The sequence below is a fragment of the Meles meles genome, chromosome 8, assembly GCF_922984935.1.
Source record: "Meles meles chromosome 8, mMelMel3.1 paternal haplotype, whole genome shotgun sequence".
NCBI lineage: Eukaryota > Metazoa > Chordata > Mammalia > Carnivora > Mustelidae > Meles > Meles meles.
In genome coordinates this window covers 21759877-21784811 of record NC_060073.1, presented here as the reverse complement: position 1 = coordinate 21784811, position 24935 = coordinate 21759877, and the positions used below count along the sequence as shown (strand labels likewise).

Below are 24935 nucleotides of genomic sequence, written 5' to 3'. Positions count from 1 at the left end.
CTTAAACGTTCTGTAGAAATCCTGGGTTCAAGTACCTGTACTGTCCTTGGAATTCCTCCCAAACTCCTTTCCAACTTGTTTGAACTTTCCCCATCTTACCTAAATACCCAAATCGGAACACAAAGTCTTTCAAATCGGAACACAACGCCTTTCAGAGTGTGGTCCAGGGGCCCCTGGACATCCATGAGAGCCTTTCAGGGGATGTGTGAGGTTGAAATTATTTTCATAGTAATTCCAAGTCACTTCCATTTCCCTTTCTTTATTCTTTCGCAAGAGGACAGAGGAGTTTTTCTGAGGCTGCATAACATGGGTAAATGGCTAGTGGGATGTGGGCTTGTGTATTCTTCTGTTTTAAAATTTCCTCAGTTTTAATCCCTTATACTAATAGTGTGTGTGTGTGTGTGTGTGTGTTTCCCACAGAAAGCTTCTTTGGGGTTCTCAACAATCTTTTTAAATTAAATTTAATTTTTTTTCAGTGTTCCAAAATTCATTGTTTATGCACCACACCCAGTGCTCCACGCAATACGTGCCCTCCATAATTCTCAACAATTTTAAGAGAATATAGAAATCCAGATACCAAAATTTTGAGAACGGGTGGTCTAGTAGATAGAGCTATTTTAGATATTACAATTCATATTTCATAAGGATTTGGACAGTACTTTTATGGCAAGGGTTTAATTTATCTGGAAGAGGGAGCAGAAAGCCAACAAGGATAAGGATGATGGTTGGAGAACACACATTGAGTTTCATTATTTTATCCCAAATCTTGAGAAGCATGAGGTTTTCATACTGCAGTAGATGGTACGTGTTCTGTTTGGTCTTTGATGCTACAGAGACTTAGATTCAGTCATTTACCTTATCACTTAGTAGCTCTGTAACCCCTGTGAAATTACTTAATCTCTCTGAGCCTTGTAACTGCTGCTTTGTAAATAATTTCTGCCGCGGGGGTTTTCGGGAGGATTGGATAACATTGCGTCTATGAAGTGTGTGGCATATACTGTTGCTTAGTAAAGGTGTCCTCCCTCCCCCACTTATTCTTAGAAGACAGTGAGAAGGACTTGCTGACACCCCACAGGTAACGTGGGACGCAGGTCTTCACTCTCTCAAGTCCTGTTCCCATCCGTTTATTCCAAAGCTCTTTATTGATTATGTGCTTCTGGGCCAGGGATGAAACTATAATTAACTACTGTTATTGATTAAGAGGCAGAGGCCCCTAGGATCATTTCTTTGGTGTTCAGTTCCATTCTTTTTCCCAAACATGCTTCTTTTGGAGTTGACTGCTTTTTTTAGGCTCTGTGCTTATTTTTTTTTTTTTAATATTTTATTTATTTATTTGACAGAGAGGTCACAAGTAGGCAGAGAGGCAGGCAGAGAGAGAGGGAGAAACAGGCTCCCCACCGAGCAGAGAGCCCGATGCGGGGCTCGATCCCAGGACCCTGAGATCATGACCTGAGCGGAAGGCAGAGACTTAAACCACTGAACCACCCAGGCGCCCCTAGGCTCTGTGCTTATTTAAGACTGAATGTCTTCCCTAATTACAGGGCCTGCACATACACAGGCTTCTTCCAGGACCCTGCTGGTGTCCCCATAACGTGTCCCACGGACACACTGTACAACATACAGAAGGAAGGTATTTCATCTGCGGGCAGTACAGACAGCCTTTTCCCTTCTGACCCCCCGTTGCCATCCTTGTCTTCAGTATGATGACCTTGGAGTGGCCACAGGCATTTGGGGCTTCAAGACTCACACATGCTAGATCTTTCCACAATTACACGATGGGCTTTTTGGAAGCAGTCTGATACCTAGCTTTCCTTTTGTCATTTGACAAATGTTGTGTGAAGAACAAAGGACCCTCTGTAAAGAGCCCTGAGGTCTATGGACAAGGGTAGTGCACCAAAGAGGTACTAATTTCATGCTATGCTAAATGCAACATTTTAAAATAAGGAACCTGTGGTTGAATCGCTTCAGTCATTTCAAAGTAGAATGGGAAAGAAATGTAAGGCAAGTCATGGGTTGGTGTTTCTTCAGTATACCAGAAAATCCCACATAATTAGACCTAGAAACTTGATATTTACTCTGTAAATTGTTCAGGATGAGAAACCAAACCCAGTGGATCAGAGGGAAGGGGCTGTCCAGGGGATAACGTGCTAAGTTAAGAAACCTACGTTGTTCAGGAAAACTGTTTTCGCAGGGTGGATTTGAGCAGCTTGGTGTCTGTTGGCGATTGCATGGGGGAGGGGGCACACGGGCAGACATCTAGAACACATACGTGCTTTGTATCTGCCAGCAGGGCAGAGGCATGCCTTGAGCTGCGGTGTCCCTCACTGAAGGTAGTTTGGGGAGGTGGCCGAGCTCTGACACGACACTGTGGGCCTGACGCTGGGATAGTGTGGACTCCATCCCTCGTTGTTGCGATCTTGGGCAAGTCCTTTTGGCTTCTCCGTCTCTCAGTTGTGAGTTGAAGCCATTCGTGCCTCTGGTTAAGACAGTATTGAGAATTAGAAGTGTTGAAAGGACCTGGAGAGGACAGAAATACTTCAGGTTTTTGTAACAGTGCTTTTGTGAGGACTCGCCCTCCAACGGTTGTACGTAGAGGTTTGATGGCAGCCGCGGAAGTAAGTTCCGTCTCGTGTGATGGTGCTTTTACCCCTTTGAGGAGTCACCCATGCCTGTCTTTCCCGCCCCAGATTCTCTCTGGCCCAAAATCCGGGTCCCACTGAAAGTCGTGAGGACGGCCGAAAACAAGCTGAGTAACCGCTTCTTCCCCTACGACGAAATCGAGACGGAGGCGGTGCTGGCCATCGACGACGACATCATCATGCTCACGTCGGATGAGCTGCAGTTTGGCTATGAGGTAGGGGTACTTCAGCCGTCCGTGCTCACAGCCGCTGCTTCTTGCCCAGTGTCGCCGGTCCTTCCTGATCCGGAGTGTTCTGCTTCAGTCTCTAAGGTCATAATCCCGCAAGCTCTGCGGAGTCTAAAAGCGGGGCAGGGGCGTGTGCTGTGAAGCTGTCCCTTAAAACTTTGGGGGAACGAGCTTCCGCCCGTTGGGGGAGCTCCCAAGGAGAGTCCAGGCATGTTTTCGAAAGAGCATCTCTAGCTTGTGACAGACAAGCACTTAATATTGTCCCCTTGAGGAGCGCGTCCCGGCCTGGAGCAGCTGGGCGCAGCGCGATAACGTCCGTGAGCCCACAGGCTGGCGACGTGACACGCAGAAAGCAGACCCTGTGGACGGCTGCTTTCCCAGGTTTAAGTGGAGAGGCTGGCGGCCTGTCTTTGGGGAGAAACATTCTCTCTCACCGTTCATTCTGTGCAGCTGATGGATTACGCTGGGTTCAGGGGTTAAGTATGGAGACCAGTAAAGGTCTCCCCAGGGGAAAGTGCCAGAGCCGAGGCCTGGTGAAAAGTGATCGGAATTGATGAGCTCCATCAGGGAGGATGCCCGGAGACGCATGGTGGCGGCAGGCAGAGGCCTGCGGCTGGGGGTGGGGTGGGGAGGGGTTGGGGGGGGTGCCAGTGACATTGGACCCGAGTGAGAGAGCTGGCCTCAGTTAGCCACAGCCGGCACAGGGAAAGTGGTGAGATCTGTCTCCTGCCCTCGTCCTGCCCGTGAGAGGGAGGCAGCTGTCTTTTCTCTCTGACGCAGAGTTTGCTGAATTTAAGGTTCTAAGAAGTCATGAAATTGTATTAGATGAAGCCATTTGTACTCAGACTTTATTAAATGAATATGGATTGTGTATTCTTATATTTATTACAGAAATTTATTTTCTGGGGCGCCTGGGTAACTTTGTCGGTTGAGCGTCCAGCTCTTGGTTTCCGCTCAGGTCATGATCTCAGGGTCATGGGATCGAGCCCTGCATTGGGCTCTGTGCTCAGTTGGGTGCCTGCTGGAAGAGTCTTCCCTCTCCCTTTGCCCCTCCCCCTGGGCGCTCTTCTTCTCTCTCTCAAATAAACAAATCTTAGAAAAAAAGAGAAGTTTATTTTCTAACCCTTAAGTTAAAAATGGTGCTTTTTTATGCAGCCCCATTTGAGTGTGAAAGAAATTGTTGTAGAAGAGCCAGACGTGCAACACACTTGGTTGCTGTAGTTACTGGCCAGTGAGAGGTGTGAGTGGCTAATAAAGTATGTATCATCTTTCCGGGTTATTCTCGTTCACAGAGATGTCTTTTACATGATCACATCTAGGACATTAGATGACTTTTAGCACTCTTATTCCCATTTTTTAAAAAAGCAAATTACCCACTTGTTTCTCTAGCCAGCTCTTGGCAGAAAGACCACTGCTTCTGCCAGTGTTTTCTCTCTTTCTTGCATATAGTGAATTCAGACCATACTTACATGTTTATTTTTGTGGCAAAAGGGAAGTGGAAAATGGGAACATTGGGAACGATGTAGCCGAGGCACACAGAGTGCTCCCTCTTCAGTGTTTTCAGTTGGGCTAATCGAAATCTAGTGAAAGAAAGGTAGCCTAATGAGTGTATTCCTTTCGACCTTGAAATGAGATCATGAGAGCTCACGTGTATTGAAACCTGGGATTTCTGTCAGTCTTGGGTTTGTCTCAGGCCTCTTCCCCTCTTTCCTCTGATGATCTGTGTTTGATTCCACGTCACCTCAAAGGAAGTAACCGTGTATCAGAGGAGTGGCGGGCAGGAAAACGCCTCATTTTCCCCATTAATCGAAATCTTCCCAAGATGCCACAGAAGGAAAACTTTCATAACTGCCCTCCATATTCCAGTGAATGTTCTGGACATTTACAGACATGGTTTATGATCTTCTCCCAAACCTGCAACGTGATTATTTTTTCTCATGCTTCACTAAGATGAAACAAGGTTAGGTGCAGTCACACAGCTAATGAGTGGAAGAGTTGGAATGGAGATCCCATTGTGTCTACACTGTACTCTCAGCCCAGAAGGTTTTACCCTATCAGAGACCACAGGTTCATAAAACTCCCAGGAAGAGCCACGAGCATATCAGTCGTCTCTCATGGAATTATCTTGATGTTAAGGTTTCTCAGGCATCCCTGCTGTTGGTGCTTTAGGGTAATTTTGTAAAAGTTATTTCTTGCATAGTAATTAATATAATGGACAAAGTTGGAAAGCTTCCGGGCCCAAATTTCTGCCGTTTCACTGACCCGTAAATGACCAAGGACAGGTTATTTAATCTTTCTGGATGGTAGTGTACTTGTACATGAAATGGCAGTCACGGTCGTGACTGCATTAGGTCATCATGTACATGAGAACATTACACGGTGCCTCCCGCAGAGAAGGAAAACTCAGGAGCTGCCTCTCCTGCGCGGCGGGCAGTGTGCTTTGCACTTTACACGACGCCCCATCAGCGGCTGCTACGATGGCGCCTGCTAGGCTCGGTCTCGTGATTCCCTCATGAGTCTACCCTGGTTCATGGTAGAAGGTGGTTTGTTGTTTCCGTTCTTCACAGGGGACATTTCTGCTCTAGAGAGGGTACCCACTTTTGTGTTGAGTCAGAAGACAGAAGATAATGGTGTTCCCGAATCCTGTTTTTTATGCCAGAGCCTAGGATTATTTCATATGGAGATTGGGAGCAAGCTTGACTGATTAGGTGAATAAATAAATCTGTTAACAAAAATTTATGTCCTCAGGGAGTGTCCACAGACACTTTACTGTGTTTAGCAAATGTGTTGGGATTATATCTATCTTGTGAATTGCTATTCATTCTTCAGTGTTCTCCTTGAACGTCGCTATCTCAAAGAAGCTTTCAGAGAGTCCCTCGACTAGGTTAGGTTCAGAGCACTCTGTAGCTCTTGTAAGCACATAATTAATTGTGAAGTATATTGTTTAGTGTCTGCTTTTCTTCTAGAATGTAAGCCTGCAGGGGCAGGAACCATGGCTTGTTCGTGGCTCTATCCTCTGTGCCCAACCCCATTCATTCCTTTTAGTGGTTACTCAGTAATATTTGATAAATAAACAAATCTTCATTACCAGCATGCATGTGAAAGATATGAAACAAGTTATTCTGGCCTGTCTGCCTTCTGCTTTCCTGTGATCTATAATTTGGATCCAGCAATTTTAGAAAATAGTTTAGAGTTTAAAATGTTAAGCATACATCTGCCGTGTGACCCTACCATTCTTCTCATAGAGATTTACCCAGGAGAAGTAAGAGCGTATGGATACACATATACTTGTACACCAATATTCGTAGCAGTTTTTATTTGTAGTAGCTGGAAACTGGAGGAAAAACACTCAGTATCTATCAGATTTAAATAAATAATCCTGGTCTGTCTATACAATAGAGGGGCGCCTGGGTGGCTCAGCGGGTTAAGCCTCTGCCTTCGGCTCAGGTCATCTCAGGGTCCTGGGATCGAGCCCTGCATAGGGCTCTCTGCTCAGCAGGGGGCCTGCTTCTCCCCCCCCCCCAACCTGCCTCTCTGCCTACTTGTGATCTCTCTGTCAAATAAATAAATAAATCTATACAATAGAATACTACTCAGTAATAAATAATGAATGAGCTGTGGAGACATACAACAACATGTATGTATTTAAAAATAATTATGCTGAGTGACTGAAGCAAGATAAAACATATTTTATGATTCCATTTACATAAAATTCTAGAAATGCAAACTAATGTTTAGTGATTGAAAGATCAGTGGTTGCCTGGCATAGGAGTAGGGAGGGTGAAGCTGTGAAGGGCGAGAGGGAAGAATAACAAAGGGGCGAAAGAAAAACTTGTAGGGGAAATGGATATGTTCATTTTCTTAACCGGAATGATGACTTTACTGGTATATACAGATGTCAAAACATATAAAAGTATGCATTGTAAATAGATTCAGTTTATTGTATGTCAGCTTTATTTCCAAAAAGCTATAAAAAATTATCTTCATGCAAAAGCATATAAAAAATGAAATGCTTGAAAAATGGAATGAAATGGGTGCCATATATGTTCAATGAAAACCACAAAATGTTGCAGAGAGAAATTGGAAAGCAACTGCATAATGGAAAGATGTAGCATATGAATCCATCCAGAGACTTAACTGTGAGGAAGGTGTGAGTGCTCCCCATATTCTTCTGTAGATTCGGAGCAGTCCCACTCCAAATCCCAGAAGGCTTTTTTTCAATTTAATTGAAGTTGACGAGCTTGTTCTAAAATTGAAATGGAAACACAGTGAACCTGAAAAATAGCCAAAGCAATTTTGGGAAAACAGAGCAAAGTTTCAGGACTCCCTTATTTTAAGAATTACTGTAAAGCTGCAGTAATCAAGACACTGTGGTATTGTTGTCAACTTAGACATATACATCAACGAGACAGAATAAAGAGTCCAGAAATAGAACACACATGTACGGTCAACTGCTTTTCAACAAAGGACCCAAGTCTGTTCAGTAGAGATGGGACAGCCTTTTTCACTAAGTGATGCTGGAACGATGTGATATCCTTATGTCGAAGAAAAAAAAATCATGACCCTCACCTCACACTGTATATAAAAGTTTAACTAGTCTTAAGAATGGAAATTTAAAAACTTCTTGAAGAAAACAGAGGAGAAAACCGTAGTGTGTCTAGGCTAAGCAATGTTACTGAAATAGGAAACAAGTAGATGACTTATAAAAGAATAGATAAGTTGAACTTCTTCAAAATTAACAATATTTGCAAAGACACTTTTTTGGGAAAAATATTTTCAGAACATATATGTGATAAAGAACTTTTATCTGGGCTGCCTGCCTGGGTTAGTTGCTTGAGTGTCTAGCTCTTAGTTCCAGCTGAGGTCATGATCTCAGGGTCCTGGGATTGAGCCCCATGTGGGGTTCCTTGCTCAGTGGGGAATCTGTTTGAGATTTTCTCCCTTTGCCCCTTCCCTTGCTCTCTCTCTCTCTCTCAAATAAATAAATCTTAAAAAACAAAACAAAACAAAACTTGTATCCAAAATATATAAAGAACTCTCACAACTGAGTAAGAAGAAAACAAAGAAGTTAATTTTTTAAAAATGGGTAAAAGATTTGAGCAGTTACTTCACCAAGATATGTAGAGATAAAGTGACGTATGAAAAAATTCACCACATCATAGTCATTAGGGCAATTCTAAAATAAAAGCACAAAAAGTTACCAAGACATACCCCCTAGAATGACTAAATAAAATCTAAAAAACTGACAGTACCACGTGTTGATAAAGCTGTGGACCCACTAGAATTCTTGTATGTTATTGGTAAAAATGTGAAATGGTACAACTGATTTGGAAATCAATTCAGTTTCTCATGAAGCTAAACATCTACTTTTCATATGATGCAGCTTCCAAAAGAAGTTAAAGTGTACAACTTTACACAGAGACTTGTACTCATTATTCATAGCCTTATTCATAAGATCCAGAACTGTATATATATGCTGGCAAATGGAAGAATAAATTGTGGAATATGTATGCAATGGAATACTACTCAGCAAGAAAGAGAAATGAACTACTGATATATGGAGCAACATGGAAAAATCCAAAATCATTATGCCAAGTGAATGAAGGCAGATACAAAAGAGTACTTCTTGTGTGTGTCCATGTATATGAAATTCTAGAGTAGGAGGAACTATATTGCCAGGAGTAGGGTGTGGGATTGACAACAGAAGAATAGAAAGGAACTTCTCAGACAGTGGAAATGTTCTAGTCTATGATTGTGATGGTAGTTTTATGACTCTGTACAGTTGTCAAAACATACTTAAAATTGGTGGTTTTATTTTAAGTGCATTTCAAAGCTGAAAAAATTGTGGGATGCAACTAAAGTGGTTCTTAGAGGAAACTTACAGCATTAAATGCTTGTATTAGGAAAGAAGAAAGGTCTAAAAGCAATCACCTAAAGTTTGTTCTCCTCTAAGGACTTAGAAAAAGAAGAATAAATTATACCCAAAGCAAGTAGAAGAAAAGAACAAAGATAAATGCTAAGAAAGTCAGTGAAGTAGAAAACAGAGAAAATTAACAGATCCAAAAATTGACCTTTGACCAGGTGGAGGGTAATAGAGAGGGCACGTATTGCATGGAGCACTGGGTGTGGTGTAAAAACAATGAGTACTGTTATGCTGAAAATAAATAAATTAATTAAAAAAAATTTTTGACCTTTGGGAAAGATTAACAAAACTGATAAGCCCCCTAGCCAGAACACTCAAAAAAAGAGAACATTAATTATCATTGTTGCAAATAAAAAGGAATTAAAGAAGGATTGCTATTATAGATCCTACAGACATTAAAAGAATAATGAGAATATTATTAAAATTTACATGAGTAAGAATTCTTTTGAAAATTATAACTTAGCATAAAATTGAATAGAATTATATAATTTTCTATTTAAAAAACTGAGGTTATCAAAATCTTCCTATAAAGAAAATTCCAGGCCCAGGTGGTTTTACTGGTGATTTCTTGAGAATAAAGTGATAGTTTTAGATTGGAAAGAAAATTAGAGATACTCTGTCTTGCTCACTTTTAGTTACAGGTGAGGCCTATCCATAAGCCATATGAAGCCCAAAAGTGACGTGCCCAGTGCCATCCAGTTAGCAGGTGACACTAATGGGGCTTAAATTCATTTTAGTGGTATTTTCACTGTACCACGTCACTTATAAAAATGTCATTATATAACTGAGCTCACAGAGAAAACCAATTACATAGAATTATAATAATCATTTTTTAACTATTCTTATTATTAGCTGTGTACCACTCAAACCCAATTGTTGAAATCTCTCTGTGGTGAAGATAAAAACACCTGAACATTTTCTTTGTTATTCTAATATTCACAAACAAGAATCCGTATCAGTCAGGAAAATAGAGTCCAAAAAAATTGTTCCAATATAGTGGATTTAATATATGAAATTTTCTAATACAAGGTATCAGACAGCTTGAGAGCAAAAAGGAACCCTGAAAGTATGAAGAGAAGATAAATCCAGGACTCAAGGAATAAAGGAAAGGAGGGAAGTGGCTGGGGCCATTAGAACGTACAGGCTTAGAAGAGAGTCCTTCTTCTTTCCCAGCAGTGGGCCTTAGACCTTTGTAGGGGGCCACTGGTTAGTTTCTGCTAGTAGTTCTGAGGGTCCAGATGAGACTGGTTCTGGCATGCTGGAAGAACCTAGAACCACCTCCTGTTGGGGTGAAATGCCACACTGCCGGAAAAAGCAGGCAAGCTGGGAAGTAATTACCTTCTGCATTTCTCCAGTTCTCCATTCTCTCCCTGGTGTCCCCTATTGACAGAACCTGGCAAAAATGAGATATTTGCAGTCTCAGCCCCAGGATCACAAAACAGAATTTAGGAGGAGTTGGGGCTTCAAGACAACAGCTTACTAACTAGCACAACCTACCCGCCTTTACTTACTCAGTGTCCATGCACACCCTTCTACACATGTTTGAACTTCCTTACAGCAATAATAACAACCTTACTCTTTCACTAAGAAGATGATCTGCCCTTCACACATAGGAAGACCTCTCATTCTTTCCCCCAAAATGGGAGACACAAAGTCCCAATGTTCATATCAAATTTCTGGGTAATTACCAAGTCCTTCTTTAGTTACAAGTCTACTTGAGTATTCTATAACTTAGTGAATGAATGATAGACTTCCAATTCTGGATGAGATTGCATAAGCACATTTTACCCTGTTCCTGGAGAAAGAAGTCAGGCTGGCAAGAGCCCTCAGGGCTTGAGGGATGCCCCAGCAATGAGTTTCCTTGGCTCCTTCCCTTCCTCTGTTTTCTCCCTGTCTTCCCTCCTAACCATCCTACTGTATAACCCCAGCCTCAGTGCTAGGAAGGCCATAACATAAAGAGAAAAACATAACAGATGTAAACAAACAAAACAACAACAACAACAAGAAAAACCCACTTTCTCTTGCCAGAGGACTGGGAAGAGGGCAGCCCTGTGATGCAGCCCTTTTGACTTTATCCACTCAGCTCCATGCAGATGCCATGAAAAAAGCCATTCATAGCACTGCCAAGTAGGTGCTGTGTCTGTGGAGGTTGTCGTGCAGAGCCCTGCTGGCCATCCTCCCCCTGCATGAACAGGAGCAGAGACTCTTTCTGTGTTCCCCTCTCCACTGTCCATGCCCTGTACCACATGAGCATTAGCCAAGAGGCGGGTGCAGAGACTGTAGAGCAGGTGTTCTGTCCACCATCCCAGCCTGCAGCAAGTCAGCCTCATCCCTTCCCAGAGTGAGAGTGAGCTGAGAACGGGATTATTTAAATGCATGTTGAAGTCCTGGGGGGCACTCTGGCCTCTCCTCTCAAAGCAGCCCATGGATGGAACTGAGTAGAATCAACACAGCAAAACCTTTGAGAAATAAGAAAATGTTGGTGTAGAATACCAACCAGGTTTCAAAAATTAGCCTCCGGGTACCACACAAGGTGGGTAGACCAGAAGAGCACTATCAAGTCTTTGAAAACTGAATTGTTATTCAGTCCACAGCCCACAAAGGTGGGTCAGGACATATATTTTGAACCTAAACTCCCTGCTCAAATAGGGAAATTTAAAAGGAACAGAGTCTCATGTTATTCAAATGTAATATTCAAATGTTCAAGATACAATCCAAAATTACTCGTCATACCAAAAATCAGGAAAATTGCAGTTTTGTGAGAAAAAAACCACAGATGCCAACACCAAGATGACGCAGATGCTGGAATTATTTGACAAGGGTCTTAAAACCACAATCCGAAAAGATCCTCTGATAGGCAATTAATGAGCACCATTGAAACAAATGGAAAATAGAAAGTCTCAGCAAAGAAACATATACAAAGGACAACCAGCTGGAAATTACAGAACTGAAAATTATAGAAAACGAAATTTAAAATTTACTGATGGGCTCAGTGGGTGCATGGAGATAATGGGAAAGAATTAATGAACTTGAGGATGAATCGATAGAAATAATCCAATCCAAACAACAGAGAGAAAGTAGATTGGGGAAAAAAAATGAACAGTCTCAAGAATCTGTGGGGCAATCACAAAAGATACATTTGTGTCATCAGAGTCTGGGAAGGAGAAGTGAAAAAGTGCTGAAAAAATACTTGAAGAAATAATGCTGAAAACTTCAAAAATTTGGCAAAGGACATTGCATTCACAGATTCAAGAAAATAAAGAAACCACAGATATCCAAAGAGTAAATTGTATAAATTTATGTACATTGCGTAAACTGAAGAAGTTGTGACAGGAATGCATATATCAAGAGATATATAAATTGATACACACACACAGCACACAGCAGATGGCAGGCACGCAGGGCAAGGAGAAGATGCTTGAGTCTGCTTGAGTCAGAAGAGACTGCTACAGTCTCTGCGCCTGTCCCCCGGGGTGAGACCAGAGTTGATGTAATTTCTAACTTTCCTCTTGCCCGTCCATTCTGTGTTCTCTTTGCTCTCCGCCAGCACTCTAGCACATTCCTCACAGACCCAGTCAGTGTCTTTAATGGCTCCAGCACTATTCAGACTTCCTCTTTCTTCTTGTGTTCATTTTGAGAACTTGGGTTTTTCAGGGACTCTCTTCATTTCATTTGAGCTATAAAATGTATTGCTATAAAGTCAGTCAGGATATTATCCTCCTGTTGTTTCAGGTCTAGAGGATCTGGAATGATGGTCTCTTTTTCACTCCTGGTATTGGCCGTGTTGTTTTCTCTCTGTGTCTTGGTCAGTGCTGTTAGAGGCATAGCAGTGCCGTAATCTTTGCAGAGAGTCAGCCTATGATCTTGCTGATTTTTCGTTATTGTCTGTTTGCTTGGTCCTTCATTAACTTTTCCTGATTAGTTTCTTCCTCTGCGTTCATGAGTTCGAGTTGCCATTATTTTCCTAGTCTTTCAACTTAATGGTTTAGAGCACTGATCTCAATATTTATTTTTCCAGTGTATGCATTTAAAGCTGTAAATTTCTTGGTAATTACAGCTTTCGGTGTATTCCCAAGTCTTGATTTGTCATATTTTCGTTATCCTTAAGTTTAAAATATTTTCTAATTTCCATTGTAATATCTTCTTTGACCCATAGTTATATAAAAGTATATTGCTTATTTTTGCCAGTTTTTAAAGTTATCTTTTTTTTTTTATTTCTGATTTGATTCTACCCTGGTAATCCATATGGCTTCATTGTTTTGAAATTTACTGACTCTATGATCCAGTGAAAAGGTCCATTTTGGTAAATCTTCTGTGTGCACCTAAAAAGTTTACATTCTGCGTTACAGATTTAATGATCTCGAGAGGTCATCTAGATACATTTAGTTATCTTGGCACTTTTAATTTACTTTAAAAATTTTAAAAGTTTTATTTTAATTCCATTTAGTTAACACACAGTGAAATATTATTTTCAGGTGTGTAGTATACTCAGTCGTTCCACACTTCCATAAAATACCCGGCACTCCTTAATCCCCATCACCTATCTCCCCCTGCCCCCAGCCCCAGCCCCCTCCTCTCCGGTCACCACCAGTTTGTTCTCTGTAGTTGAACTTTTAATTTGAATGTAATCAACATGTCCCCCTGCTCCTTCTTCTCCAAAATAGGCATGTCCGTTTCTTCTGTTATTTCTGCTCCCCCCCCTCCCTAGGCCTTTGTCATTTCTGTGGTAAATTCATTATCTTCATTTAAATTTTAAAAAATAGCTTAAATATTTAATATGTGAGAACCAAAGAGAAACGATGCAACAGACCTTTCTCACTGTGGCTCCAAAGACTTTTTTGAAGGAATCTGGAGAGACAGAAGTATCCCTTCTTCTGGGAATTTTTCAGAAAGAGGGAGCCAGCAGTCGTCCCAGTATCTAGAGCGGTTTTACTAGTGCTGCCAGGAGACGGAAGAATTGAGCAGATGACTTCCCGAAATCCCTTCGGGGGTAATGAATCTGAGGGGTAACGGTAGGCGACTGTTCCATGTGAAAAAGTGGCAAACTTCTGTGCCTATGACGTGGCAGTTTCCTTCACTTCCCTGTGAAACATGACAGGATCGCATCGTGAGGCTGCAGGGAGGCCATGGGCAGCAGCACGTCAGGAATCGAAGGGGGAGCACAGCCATTCCTTTAATGGAGGACCGCCAGAGCAGAGAGGACGGTGAGCCCGGGCCTGTTTGGGTCGTGGTTCAGCTGTTGAGTCTTCAGAGGCCTAACATGTACTCGGGCGCAGAGCTCCAACGCGGTTGTCCCAGACGTGAGGGCGTAGTAAGGCAGCGCTTTCGTTAGAGGGATGGAAGCATCGGCGTCCAGAGACCATTTGAAAGTGATGGGCTCTAGGGCCTGCTTAAGGAACATAGAGCAGAGACCAAAGGGAGCTCGCAGACTGCATGCTTCCCTCACGTGCGCCTCGTGTATGAGGTAAGAGAGGTGGACTCGAGAACCCCTTGCGAGAAGGTGGTTTACTAGAGCTCAGCTAGGTGACGTTAGTCGTGTCTCCTGAGGCCTGTAGACGGGCTGAGAGGACCGGGATCACTGTGGGCCTGGTGACCGTTCACGGTGTGGGAAAGAAACACGGTGTCAGGGGCGCCTGGGTGGCTCAGTGGGTTAATCCGCTGCCTTCGGCTCGGGTCGTGATCTCAGGGTCCTGGGATCGAGTCCCGCATCGGGCTCTCTGCTCAGAAACACGGTGTCAGAATGTGAAGGGACCTCCGAGATCATCCTGTCACTTGATGCTTTATTGCTTAGGAAACCGCAGTGCAGGGGGCACAGTTACTTCTTTAAGGTATGAAATGGACATTGTCTGTCCTTCTGAAGGGACACAGCAGCAAGTGCCTGGGGATGAAAGGCCAGGCCACAGAGGAGAGACCTTCTGCCTTCCAGTGGCTGTGATTTGAGCCCACAGACATTTAGATTCGAGAGCTAATACTGGGGATCATTATTTATTTAATTGGAAGAAAACACAGGGGTCGTTAGCCTGTTTATATGGGTCGTATTCCCTGTTGGAAGGCAGAGGGTTTGGGAGATGTTACGTTCCCTCTCCAGCCCTGAAATCAGGAGCTGAAGAATGCTCTTCTCTGGCCCTGCGTGTTTCTGACTTGTTTGACAAGCTCTAGTGAGCTACCAGATGTGGAAATTCTTTTCAGCCTGGGATAATTTATTTATCTGTTTATGTATTTTACCAGGAAAGTATCTATTGAGTTCTTGATACTCATTTGCAAGGAACTCCTGGGGGAGCAGTAGCCAAGTATAGTGTTACTTGAGTGTTTGATTTTTTTTTTTTTAAGTCTGTCTGCTTTTACTTCAAAACTAAAGAGCTGGGAAATAAAATGCAACTTGTTCCTCCTCCCCTCCCCCGCCTTAAAGAGTTTGAAACATGTGGCAGAAAATGAGCCAGGCGGACTTGGCTGAGTGTATGAACCCGTGAATTTATTTTTCCTTTCATACTTTGATCCTCATTTCCAACCATAAAAATTATTAGTAGCACTTAAGTGTTGAACGTTTTTCACCTGAGAGATGTGGAACGCTCTTGGCTAATAGTACCGGTTATAAAGTCAGAGCTTCACGTGGGGATGGGAATTGGCTTAGAGCGACTGCGTGTTGTTAGGCGCACAAAAGGCTGATGCCTTCCTTTTACTGCCTGGGTTTCCTATAGGTGGCAGACGCCGGCTGAACCTCTTGGATACTAATAAATTATGAGAATTTATATTATTTTGTTCACAACTTCACTAAGTTAGGGCCAGTATATACTTTCAATGAATCATGGCAAGCAAAATCACATAGAATATCCCACTTTTTTTCCTGGAGAATGTAAAACCATTTCCAAGTGCGTTCTCCTGGTAGAGGAAGAACCAGGAGGGAAAGTACGAACAGAAGAATGAGCTTGGTGTGTGTGGTCGCACGGGGCAGTGAAAAGCAGATGGAGGACGGCGGAAGCTGTGTTTGGGTTAACAGTGGAAGCTAGGTTGGTCAGGCAGTATAGGACCAGCTGAAAAGCTTACAGCAGTAAAAAGATATAGGTTTGTAGAAAGGTGTATGTATGTAGAAAGTGAACTTGAAACAACAGACGCTGAAGACAGGGAAAGCCAAGTAGGGTAGAGGTGGAAAGTCAATAGACTTCATATTCAAATGGATTCAAGAACCAAAGAGAAGGAAAAGACCAGCTTACCCATAGCTTACATTTAATTTGTGACGAGGGAGCTGGACTAATTGGAGAATTCCAGAGTTAATAGAATTTAGAGATACCTATGTACTCATCAAGGGAGAGCGGAGAGATGATAATGTCTGTGATTCAAGTCTAGTATCCCACTTTTTCTCTCCTCGCTAGAGGAGCCAAGAGGTGAAAACAGCCTATCATGGACTAGACTTCCCAATCACCTCTTCTAAAAGCCAGCAGATAACTAAAAAAAACAAACAAACAAACAAAAAAAACAACAACAACAACAACAAAAAAAAAGGGCTCTCTCTGTCCTGTTCATGTCTCTCCCAGCCTTCTGCCAGTGCAAGTGCCACAGAGGCTGGGTCTGGGAGCAAACATGTAGAACAAGTGTTGGACTGGGTCTAAAGATGGACTCTCGCAGGCCTCGTGGCTATGATCCTTCTGATAGGAAATGAATTGCTTTCCTCCCTAGATGTAAGCCAGGTCCTACAGCGGAAGATCTGCTCAGGTTTGTTGGGAATCCAAAGGCTATGTTCAGAGAAGTTTTTCTTGATGGTACATGGAACTCGGTCTCATCGTGCCATGGGCTCTCGGGCAGGCTTACCCTTTGGGTTCACCCAAGGCACAAAGCAACTCAGTTCTTCCATAGCCAGGACTAATAAAAAGTGAGCATCCCTAAAAAAAAAAAAAAAAAAAAAAAAAAAGTGAGCATCCCTAAATGAGAGCTCTAAATGTAAGGGCCATCTCTGGAGTGGGTGGATAATCTAATTAGTGGAAGTGTCTCGGCCTCCAGAAAGAACCAGTACCAGAGATTTCCATTTTTTGACCTCTTGACTGACTCAGATCCTTGAGCCTTCGCAGAGTCTGACCTAGTGAGTGACTAAGAGATTCTAGCATTTCTTTCTCTTCTCTGAAGGATGGGCTGTCCACATGGCCCCCTTCACTAGGATTCACAGTGGCTGAGCCCATTTTTGGCATGCACAAAGCCAAACCTTGCCAGAGCTGTTCTGGGTCAGCATTTGTGCTGAGTCTGACATTAAAGCTTTCCAGTGTACCTAGACCCGTTTTGCCAAAGCTGAGCTTTTTAGATTTACGTGTTTCTTAGGACTTGCGTTGTGCCCTCCTCATTAAGTATCTGGAGAAGTAGATGGCTGTAAGCTCTTTGAACCTTGGGTATTATATCTGAGTGAGTGATGGTACCTTTCCGGAGCCTGCCCGCAATATCCATACACTATTGAATATTGAAAAAGATGTCTTTCTGTCTTTACTTCCATTTTTCAGTTTTCTTAGGTACCCACAGAATGAGCATTGTAGAAACTGTTGCCTTCAGAAGAGGTGTGGGCCAAACGGCTCATTCCGGTGAGTGTCCCTGCCCAGAAGGTACAGTCAGAGCCTCCCTCTAGGAGATATGGGGAGGACTGTGGTCAGAGGTGAGCGGCGCTCTCTCTCTCTCTCTCTCTCTCTCTCGTTCTCTCCCTGAGGTGTTCCTCATTGCCGCGGGCTCCCTGTGTTCAGTGTGGAGGAAAACCGAGGCGTATGTTAGGTCTGTCCTATCTCCAGCTTGCACTGATTTGCACCCGGGGCCCCCGGGAGTCGGGGAGGCCGCGCCTCGGGCAGCCACTGCAGCAGGAGCTGAAAGAGGACCCGCCAGCACGGCCAGGAGCCCACGGAGGTGCTGAGAGGAGCCACGCTGAAGTTTGACCTCTCAGAGCCTTTCGAAAGCACCCAGTCCCTGCTGGAGAATAAGTCAAACAAATATTAAGGGAAGGAAATCGAATATGTATGCTGAACATTGAAGCAACATCTGAGCGTTTAAAAAAGTGCCCAGCTGGGAATTACAATAGAGTGACACTTTTTTCTTCCCCACTGAGCCAATTACAATTACAAGCTCAGAATTTATTTACCTAGCCTTTAATGAAACGGCGGATGCTCCCTGTCCCGAAGAGGAGGGCGCCGGCTTCCTGCTGGTGCATCTTACCATCGCCCGGTGGCTCCTCTGGGCAGACTTGCATCCCGGGCAAGTCAGGTGAGTGGGTTTCAGTGTGTTTTCCACAAGCACTTACTTGTGCTGGGCATTGCTGGTGCCCCCCTGCCCTTTCTCCTCCTGGCCCTGCGTGCTCCCCACTGTGCCCCACATCTCTCCTGTCTTCAGCCGGGTCTGGCCCTCCTGGCTTTGTAGCTCCATGCTTCAAGAACTAATGCTTATAATGTGGGATAGTTATTTTAAAGAGGTGTTGGTACACTTGATGGTTTAAAGAATGCATACTTTCCCTCCCCCTGTTCCAAAGGAGATAGCTGCAAAGATATTCTAACCTGAAAGGATCCATATGTTTGAGGGTTCTTGTTCCAAAAGCTGCCTGTTGTCTCCTTGGGATTGATGACAGGCTTTGGCTGCTGCAGGAATTCAGAGCCTCAGCATCGGCTTACAATTTGGGGATATGGGGACTTTGTCTTGCATGGGCTGCTTATCTGCCTTGATTTTGATAGAATTGCTTCAAGGAGGTGTATGGGTAGGACTTGGCCTGGGGCCAGGGCAAGTGAAAGCCCCAGCAGCAACTCTCAGGAGAGCGTCTGTCGCTTTCCAGAGAACATTCTAGGTTGTTCCCCAGTGTGAAGCTGCATCCTTCATTGCCAGTTGTAAAATGGCTTGCAGGATCACGAGTTTGAGGCAGTGATTGTTGATGGCTGCGACGTTAAAAAGCAGATGCACGTTTTGGAAGACTAAGAAGAAAGTGTGAAGGATCAGAGTGGTCCGCTGACTCTGGAACGGTCGTGACTGGGAACAGTGCGTCTTTGGAAAGCATGGTGGACCAGGCTGAATGATGTTTACAGCTCTCCTCTTATGTCATATCTACTGCTTGGTGCTCGAAAATTGGTGCCTGGGGTTCACGTTAATCGTGATTGCAGTTTGTTTGCTACTGTCTGTTGACTGGTTTAGATCAGGAGTGGGCAACCTTAATTTCTAGCTTCCCATCAGCCTTTGAGTTGGATTGAAGAGCTGAGGGCTGCGGCAGAGGTCCTGCTCTCATGTTGACATTCTGGTCATTTCGGACAGCCAGGCCACTAATTACACCCACGGCCTAGATCTCTGGGGCTGGTGGAAAAGCTCCCCTGACTTAGAGCAGCATTCAGGCAGGGTTGTGTCTGCCCTGCAGACTCCTCTGTGCCTAGTGCTGGACACAGAGTGGACGCTCGGGAAGTATTTATTGAATGAGTGAACTTAATGTGTTCAGACATTGAATTTTCTTACATACAGTTTCTGTGAGTAGGATTAGAAGGAGTTGTTCAAAGTTAAGTGATTCCGTATTCTGTATTCAGCGGGGGGATCCAAGCAGGGTTCATCTACTCGCTGGCCTGCCAAACACATAGCAAAGGGTAATTTTGTACTAATTACTTACCTTGTTGGGGGCAGTGGGAATCTCAACCCTCACTTTGTAATTTAACTTTGTTTTCTTCAAATGAAATCCATAAAGCTTTTTTCTTATTTCCTGCTTTCCCACCCCAGCCTAGAAGTAATCTTAGTCCTCGTAACTCTTTTTTTGTGCTTTTCCAACTATATCCTCGCTTTCTTTCATCTCTAGCTTTTTATGCTTGTGACATTAGCTTTTCTAAATGGGAAGCTCCTTGGTAACAAGATATCTGCTTTGGTTTTGTATTCACTCTTTGAAGTGTGTAAGACAGTCCCTAAAAATTATGCTGAGTGAGGGACATCTGGGTGGCTCAGTCAGTTAAGTGTCCAAATCTTGACTTCACTCCCCGGCATGATCTCAGGGTCATGAGATCAGGCCCCACATCAGACTCCACGCTCAGTGTGGAGTCTGCTTGAGATTCTCTCTTTCCCTCCGTCCCTCCCACCATGTGTGTTTGTATGCTCTCTCTCTCTCTCTCTCTCTCTCTCTCAGAATAAGTAAAATAATTTTAAAAAATTATGCTGAGTGAAAAAAGCCAATCTCAAAAGGTCACATACTGTGCAATTCCATTTATATAGCCTTCTTGAAATTATAAAATTACAGAAATGGAGAATACGTTAGTGGTTGCCAGTGAATGGAGGGGAGGGTTAGAGATCAGCAGCAGGGAGCCTCTTGGTGACGGGGACGCTCTGTATCTTAACTGTGTCAATGGCAATATCATGTGATATCACGCTCTAGTTTGCGAGATGTTGTCATCGGGGGAAACTGGCTGAAGAGAACATGAGATCTCATTTATTTCTTACAACTGCTTTTGAATTTGCAGTTACCTCAAAATCTTTCATGAAAAAAAATAGTGGTGGCTCAGTAGGTATCTGTGAGTCGATACATGAATGAATGATGTATAAATGAATTAATAAATAGGAATATTCAAATCTCTCCATCCCCAAACTTTATGATTTTAGCTTGCTGTTGGATTGCCTTTCCAAAACTTGTTACTAGGCTTGATATTTTTAAGGTGGATGAACAGCTCTGTATTTGGGGGGGAAAATGCCATTGAGGAATCCTTCCTTTGATGGTTTGGATTTTATTCTAGTTTTTGCCTTTTATTGTAAGCCACCCCAAGTCATTTTTTGGAAATGTGTGGGATATAAATAAATAATTTGAAAGAGTCCCTCAACTGCTTGATTTCCCCACCAGGACATTGTGGGGTTTAAGCAGACTTATTGGGAGGGCATTAGGCTGAATGAACCCATTACAGAATCATTTTGGAGCTACATTGATGTTTCAGCCAGGGTTACAGAGTTTAATGGTCAATGGCATGTCTTCCCTTTGCACAGTGAGAAGAAAACGGGGTTTTGGCCATTTTGTGGTAGCATCCCTGATTGCAAGTGGTGGAACTCAGCCAGGGCAGTGACTCGAAGTAAAGAGAGTTTCTCCCCTCGCTGGACAGAGCTCAGATCTTTGGTCCCCAGTCCTTTAAATGGAGCCTCACCAAAATCAACTGGAAATTCTGAAGGCTCAGTAACGGTTTTGTATAAAAACTAAAATCTCTGTTTTCACTCGTGTGGGATTTAAAGAGAGTAGCCATTTGACTTATGATCACTATTCTTCTTTTAACTTCATTGAACAATTCCCTGAGGCCACTTAGAAATAGTATCCCCCTCCTCAGAGTTGAGGTTGTGGAAATAAAAATGATTTCATGTTTAGTGGGTCCTAAGGAGTGCGAGATTAGAAAACCCACGACCGAGTCCTGACCCGTCCCTTCCTCCTCCCGTTGCCTCAAACTCACGTCTCTCCTTCCCTTTGTTATTATCTCTCAGGGGATTCATTGCCTCGTGAAAAATAGTAGTGGAGTTTAATTTTTCATTCAGGAGCGTTTTGCTTGCATTTCCTTCTCTGCTGGAGCCTCACAGATTACAGGGCTCCAGTGGGCCCGTGGACGTCCTGTGTGGGATCCCACTGGCCTGTTCCACAACTGACAGGGGCTCCTTTTAATGGTGTGAGCATGTGGCTTTCTTTGCTAAATGCGAACCACATTCCTGGAGAGCCTTCAGCTTTTAGAAGACAAGTACCGGGGGGAACAAGGGTTTTGTGGGTGTCCCCACCTCCTCTCCCTTCCCCTTTCTACTCTCAGCTTGGGTGGTGTGCGCGTGTGACTCTTCCCATGTCTGCAGTAGCACCAGTGACGAACACGGACACTGTGATTTCACACACTATCACCTGACTGTCTCCCAAGGGAGGGACTAAGCTTGGGGAGATGAGGTTCTTTGAGACTCAGAGGAGTGGGGAATCCTGTGACTTCACGGATAGATGCCCAGTCTGGGAGTCAGGCCCGACCTTAAGCTTCAACTAACCGTGTGTTATTGGGAGAGCCACTTCCTCTCCTGCTCTGGCTTCTCGCCTGTACCGCACGGGAGCTGGACTGAACGAGCTTTGTCTTCCAAGTGGTCTTAGCTGCAAATCTCTGAGGTCGTGTGGGTAGGGGTCAGCAGCTCAGACTGGCGAAGTGTGAATCTTCTCCTTTCCGCCCACGGAAGGCACCGGGCTGTGCCATCTGGTGAGCTGGGGCAAATAAGGAAGAGGAGAATGGTTTAGAGCCACCTTCTCTGGCAGTGTCTTCCAAATTATGAAGATTTTGACAGCACACATTCCTCCGCTAAGCCTGACCAACCCCAGCCTGTTTCTCTTGCCTCCTCACTGCCCTAAGCCTGAAGAAAGAAATTGAAAGGAATGGAGAGCTTGTGTCTCCCAGAACCAAGACACTAACCTTCAGCCAAACTGGGGCACATGGGATTTCTACCCAAATCCCAGAAGCCTTCCCATGATCCTGGCTTTCCTGCTTGGCTTATTTTAAGCAGACCGCTGCTTTGGGTTGGAAAAGTCTCTCAGGCAGACTGAAGTGATCTAACAGGTAAATCTTAATACTTAGCACAGCATGTACATGTATGTCAAAACCAATCAGCATTAGGGAACTCGGGGTGACAACTTCAGGGCTCCCTTGCTCTAGATGTCTAGCATTAGCATTTAATTGTGTCCCAGGCGTGGACAGAGGCTCTTCGGCTTTTTGCAAAGCACCCCCTTGACCAAAACTACCAGCCACCAGTGTGATGAAAAGCATGAGCTGAAAATGGAGCCAATCAGGCTGAAGCCCTCCATTCCACTTAGTTTCAGGAAATGCCAAATATAAAAGGTGAGCTCTGTTCCCAGAGGCCTGAGAGTGAATCTGATAACGGGCTCCTCCGTGGAAACGAGTGTGGAACTGGAATGTAGCCAGCTAGCCCCTTCCCATCTGGGCAGCAGGCAAGACAAGCCTGAGGGAAGAAGGGCCACTGATTCAAAGACTGTTGCAAGTTGGAATTGGGATCCTTGCTCTGCCCCCGCTGGCCCAGACATGTGACCACGGGGTTTGGGTTGGCTCCTCGAGTTCTGTTCTACTTTGATGGCAAGGTATTGACGGAACCCTGAGGTCGTGTGCAAGAAGAGGCGGGAGACCCCAGCCCGGTTTGATGTGCCTTGAATCTATATTCCCCTTATTTCCCTCACTACTTCTTGGTCTGTCTCTGGGCTCCTGATTCCTGGTACATATGGTAACCCTCTTACCCAGTAGCAATATCCCTGTGGAACCATGCCTTTGAAAGTGTGATGACTATAGCAGCCACTTCAGAGAGTTACTTTTCTCCTAAAGCTGACCCGTGATTTCATAATTGTGTATCCCAGATGGGCACCACCTGTTGCTACACCTTCCCCCTTCGCCCCTCCCTGGTCCGTTTCCTGAATCTGACTATGGTTAGCACACACCCTGCGTTTAAAATGCACTCTCCAAGCTGACTTAGGTCGAATGCATTAGCTAGCCTCTTTGCAAGAACATTTATTGGGTACCCGTATGTGTATGGCATTGTAAGCCAAAGTTAAATAATGCAGGCCGTGTACTCTAGAAACTTGCCACTGATCTCAGTCGATGAGTTCGTTTCTATGGGAATATGTTAGTAAGGAAAAAAGATACAAAGATTTCTGTCCTAAAAGGACATTAGAGGGCACGTAATCCAACCCCTCTTTTGCAGATGGCGAAAGCCATCTGACAAGTGGCTTGCACGACTCCTCGAGGGCAGAGCTGGCTCTGGGGTGTCCGCCTCACCAGGAGCTCATGGTACATGCCCTCGTAGCATGTCATCTGGGCTGTGCTGTGGCTTTGAAACAAAGGTGGAAGACCCTAGTCTAACCAGCTAACAAGGGGAAGCCACAAAAGACCTCCGGAAGTTGAAGAGGAGAGAGAGAGAGCAAGAATAGATTACTCGGCAAAGAGCCCAGCGAGCGTGGCTGGAAGTGCAGAGGAGAGCAAATGTCCCTAAGTGGTTAGCACCAAGGTTGTAAACATTCGAGTGGCAGAAAGCAGTCAGAGCGTGCTATTATGTTGCTACAATCTCCGCTTGAGTAGTCACGTGGAAATAGCCCGGAATGGAAGAGCCATTCAGTTATTGCTGAGCCCCTAACCAGGGCCTGGAGCTGCACTAGAGACTCTGCAGAGTCGTGCGTGACTGAAACTGCGTGAGGACGGTGTGTGCGGACGACTTGAGTAGTGCAGGCAAACAGTTGAGTGATGGCGCCGTGACCCGGGCGTGGCCAGTGGAGCACTGTTACCAGAGCTCCGGGGCTAGAATGTGAAGTTTCAGGTGCCCCGCACCTCGAATATATAAAGGCATCTGTGAGTAATGACAAAAGGCTGACCCCAGAGCATTTCCCTAAGGTAAAAGGAAAAGAGCTGACCTAGAGCGGGAGGTGGGCCATCACAGGGAGAGGGGGTGGAATTTGAGTTCTCGCTCTTCTGGCTGGGAGGACGCTTTACTGTCTACATAATCGCCTTCGTGCTGCACTGGGGCTCGATTAGAGAGGGCCTGTCCTGCTCGGCTCCACTCCGTTTTGATCCCATAGTCAGCTGGGGAGTTATAGATGAAGTGACAAGGATGCTATCTTGATTGTATCCAGCTGCCTGGAGTAAGTCAAGGGCAGGGAGGCCCCGCGTGAGGTACAGTGCTCACTGACGGCTCCAGAGGAGTCTGAAATTCAGAACACCTCGGATGCTTTCAGAACGGCGTAGTTCAGCACTCGGTGACCCAGTGTCACCCAGTTAAGTCCCTGTGGAGAGAAGTCTGATAAGTGGCTTCGGCTAACAGGAAGAAGATTGAAATCCTAACCGCATTTGACCCTGACACGGAGCCAGTGTTATTAGGATGGCTGCAAACGGGAGCTTGAAAAGAAGGACCCTAGGGACAGTGCATGGATTGGAGAGCTGTGTAGACTCAAAGTAGCCACGGGGTGGAGGAAAAGGCGGATTCTGGCTCGCAGGGGACAGACTGAACTTGTCCCTCCCTGGCCCACCCAGCCCTTCCCCCACCGCGCCCATCCCCCATGGGTGGCCCAGTGACCTGCGCTTGGAGCCTTTCAGAACCCCTGTAAGTCCACGGAAGGGAACCACTGGTCCCTACCATGGTACTGGTGCCACTCGAGCAGGCAGGTGCTTGCTGCTGACAGAAGGA

The 24935-nt window shown here is 44.6% G+C and overlaps 1 protein-coding gene across 1 annotated transcript in view; it reads left to right on the top strand.

Moving 5' to 3' along the window:
* Positions 1-24935, top strand: part of EXT2 (exostosin glycosyltransferase 2) — a 139933-nt gene that overhangs the window by 98983 nt on the left and 16015 nt on the right. Inside the window, exon 10 of the mRNA XM_046015693.1 lies at positions 2688-2854. Coding sequence (XP_045871649.1) covers positions 2688-2854 — 167 coding nt within the window. The remainder of the gene's footprint in view (positions 1-2687; positions 2855-24935) is intronic.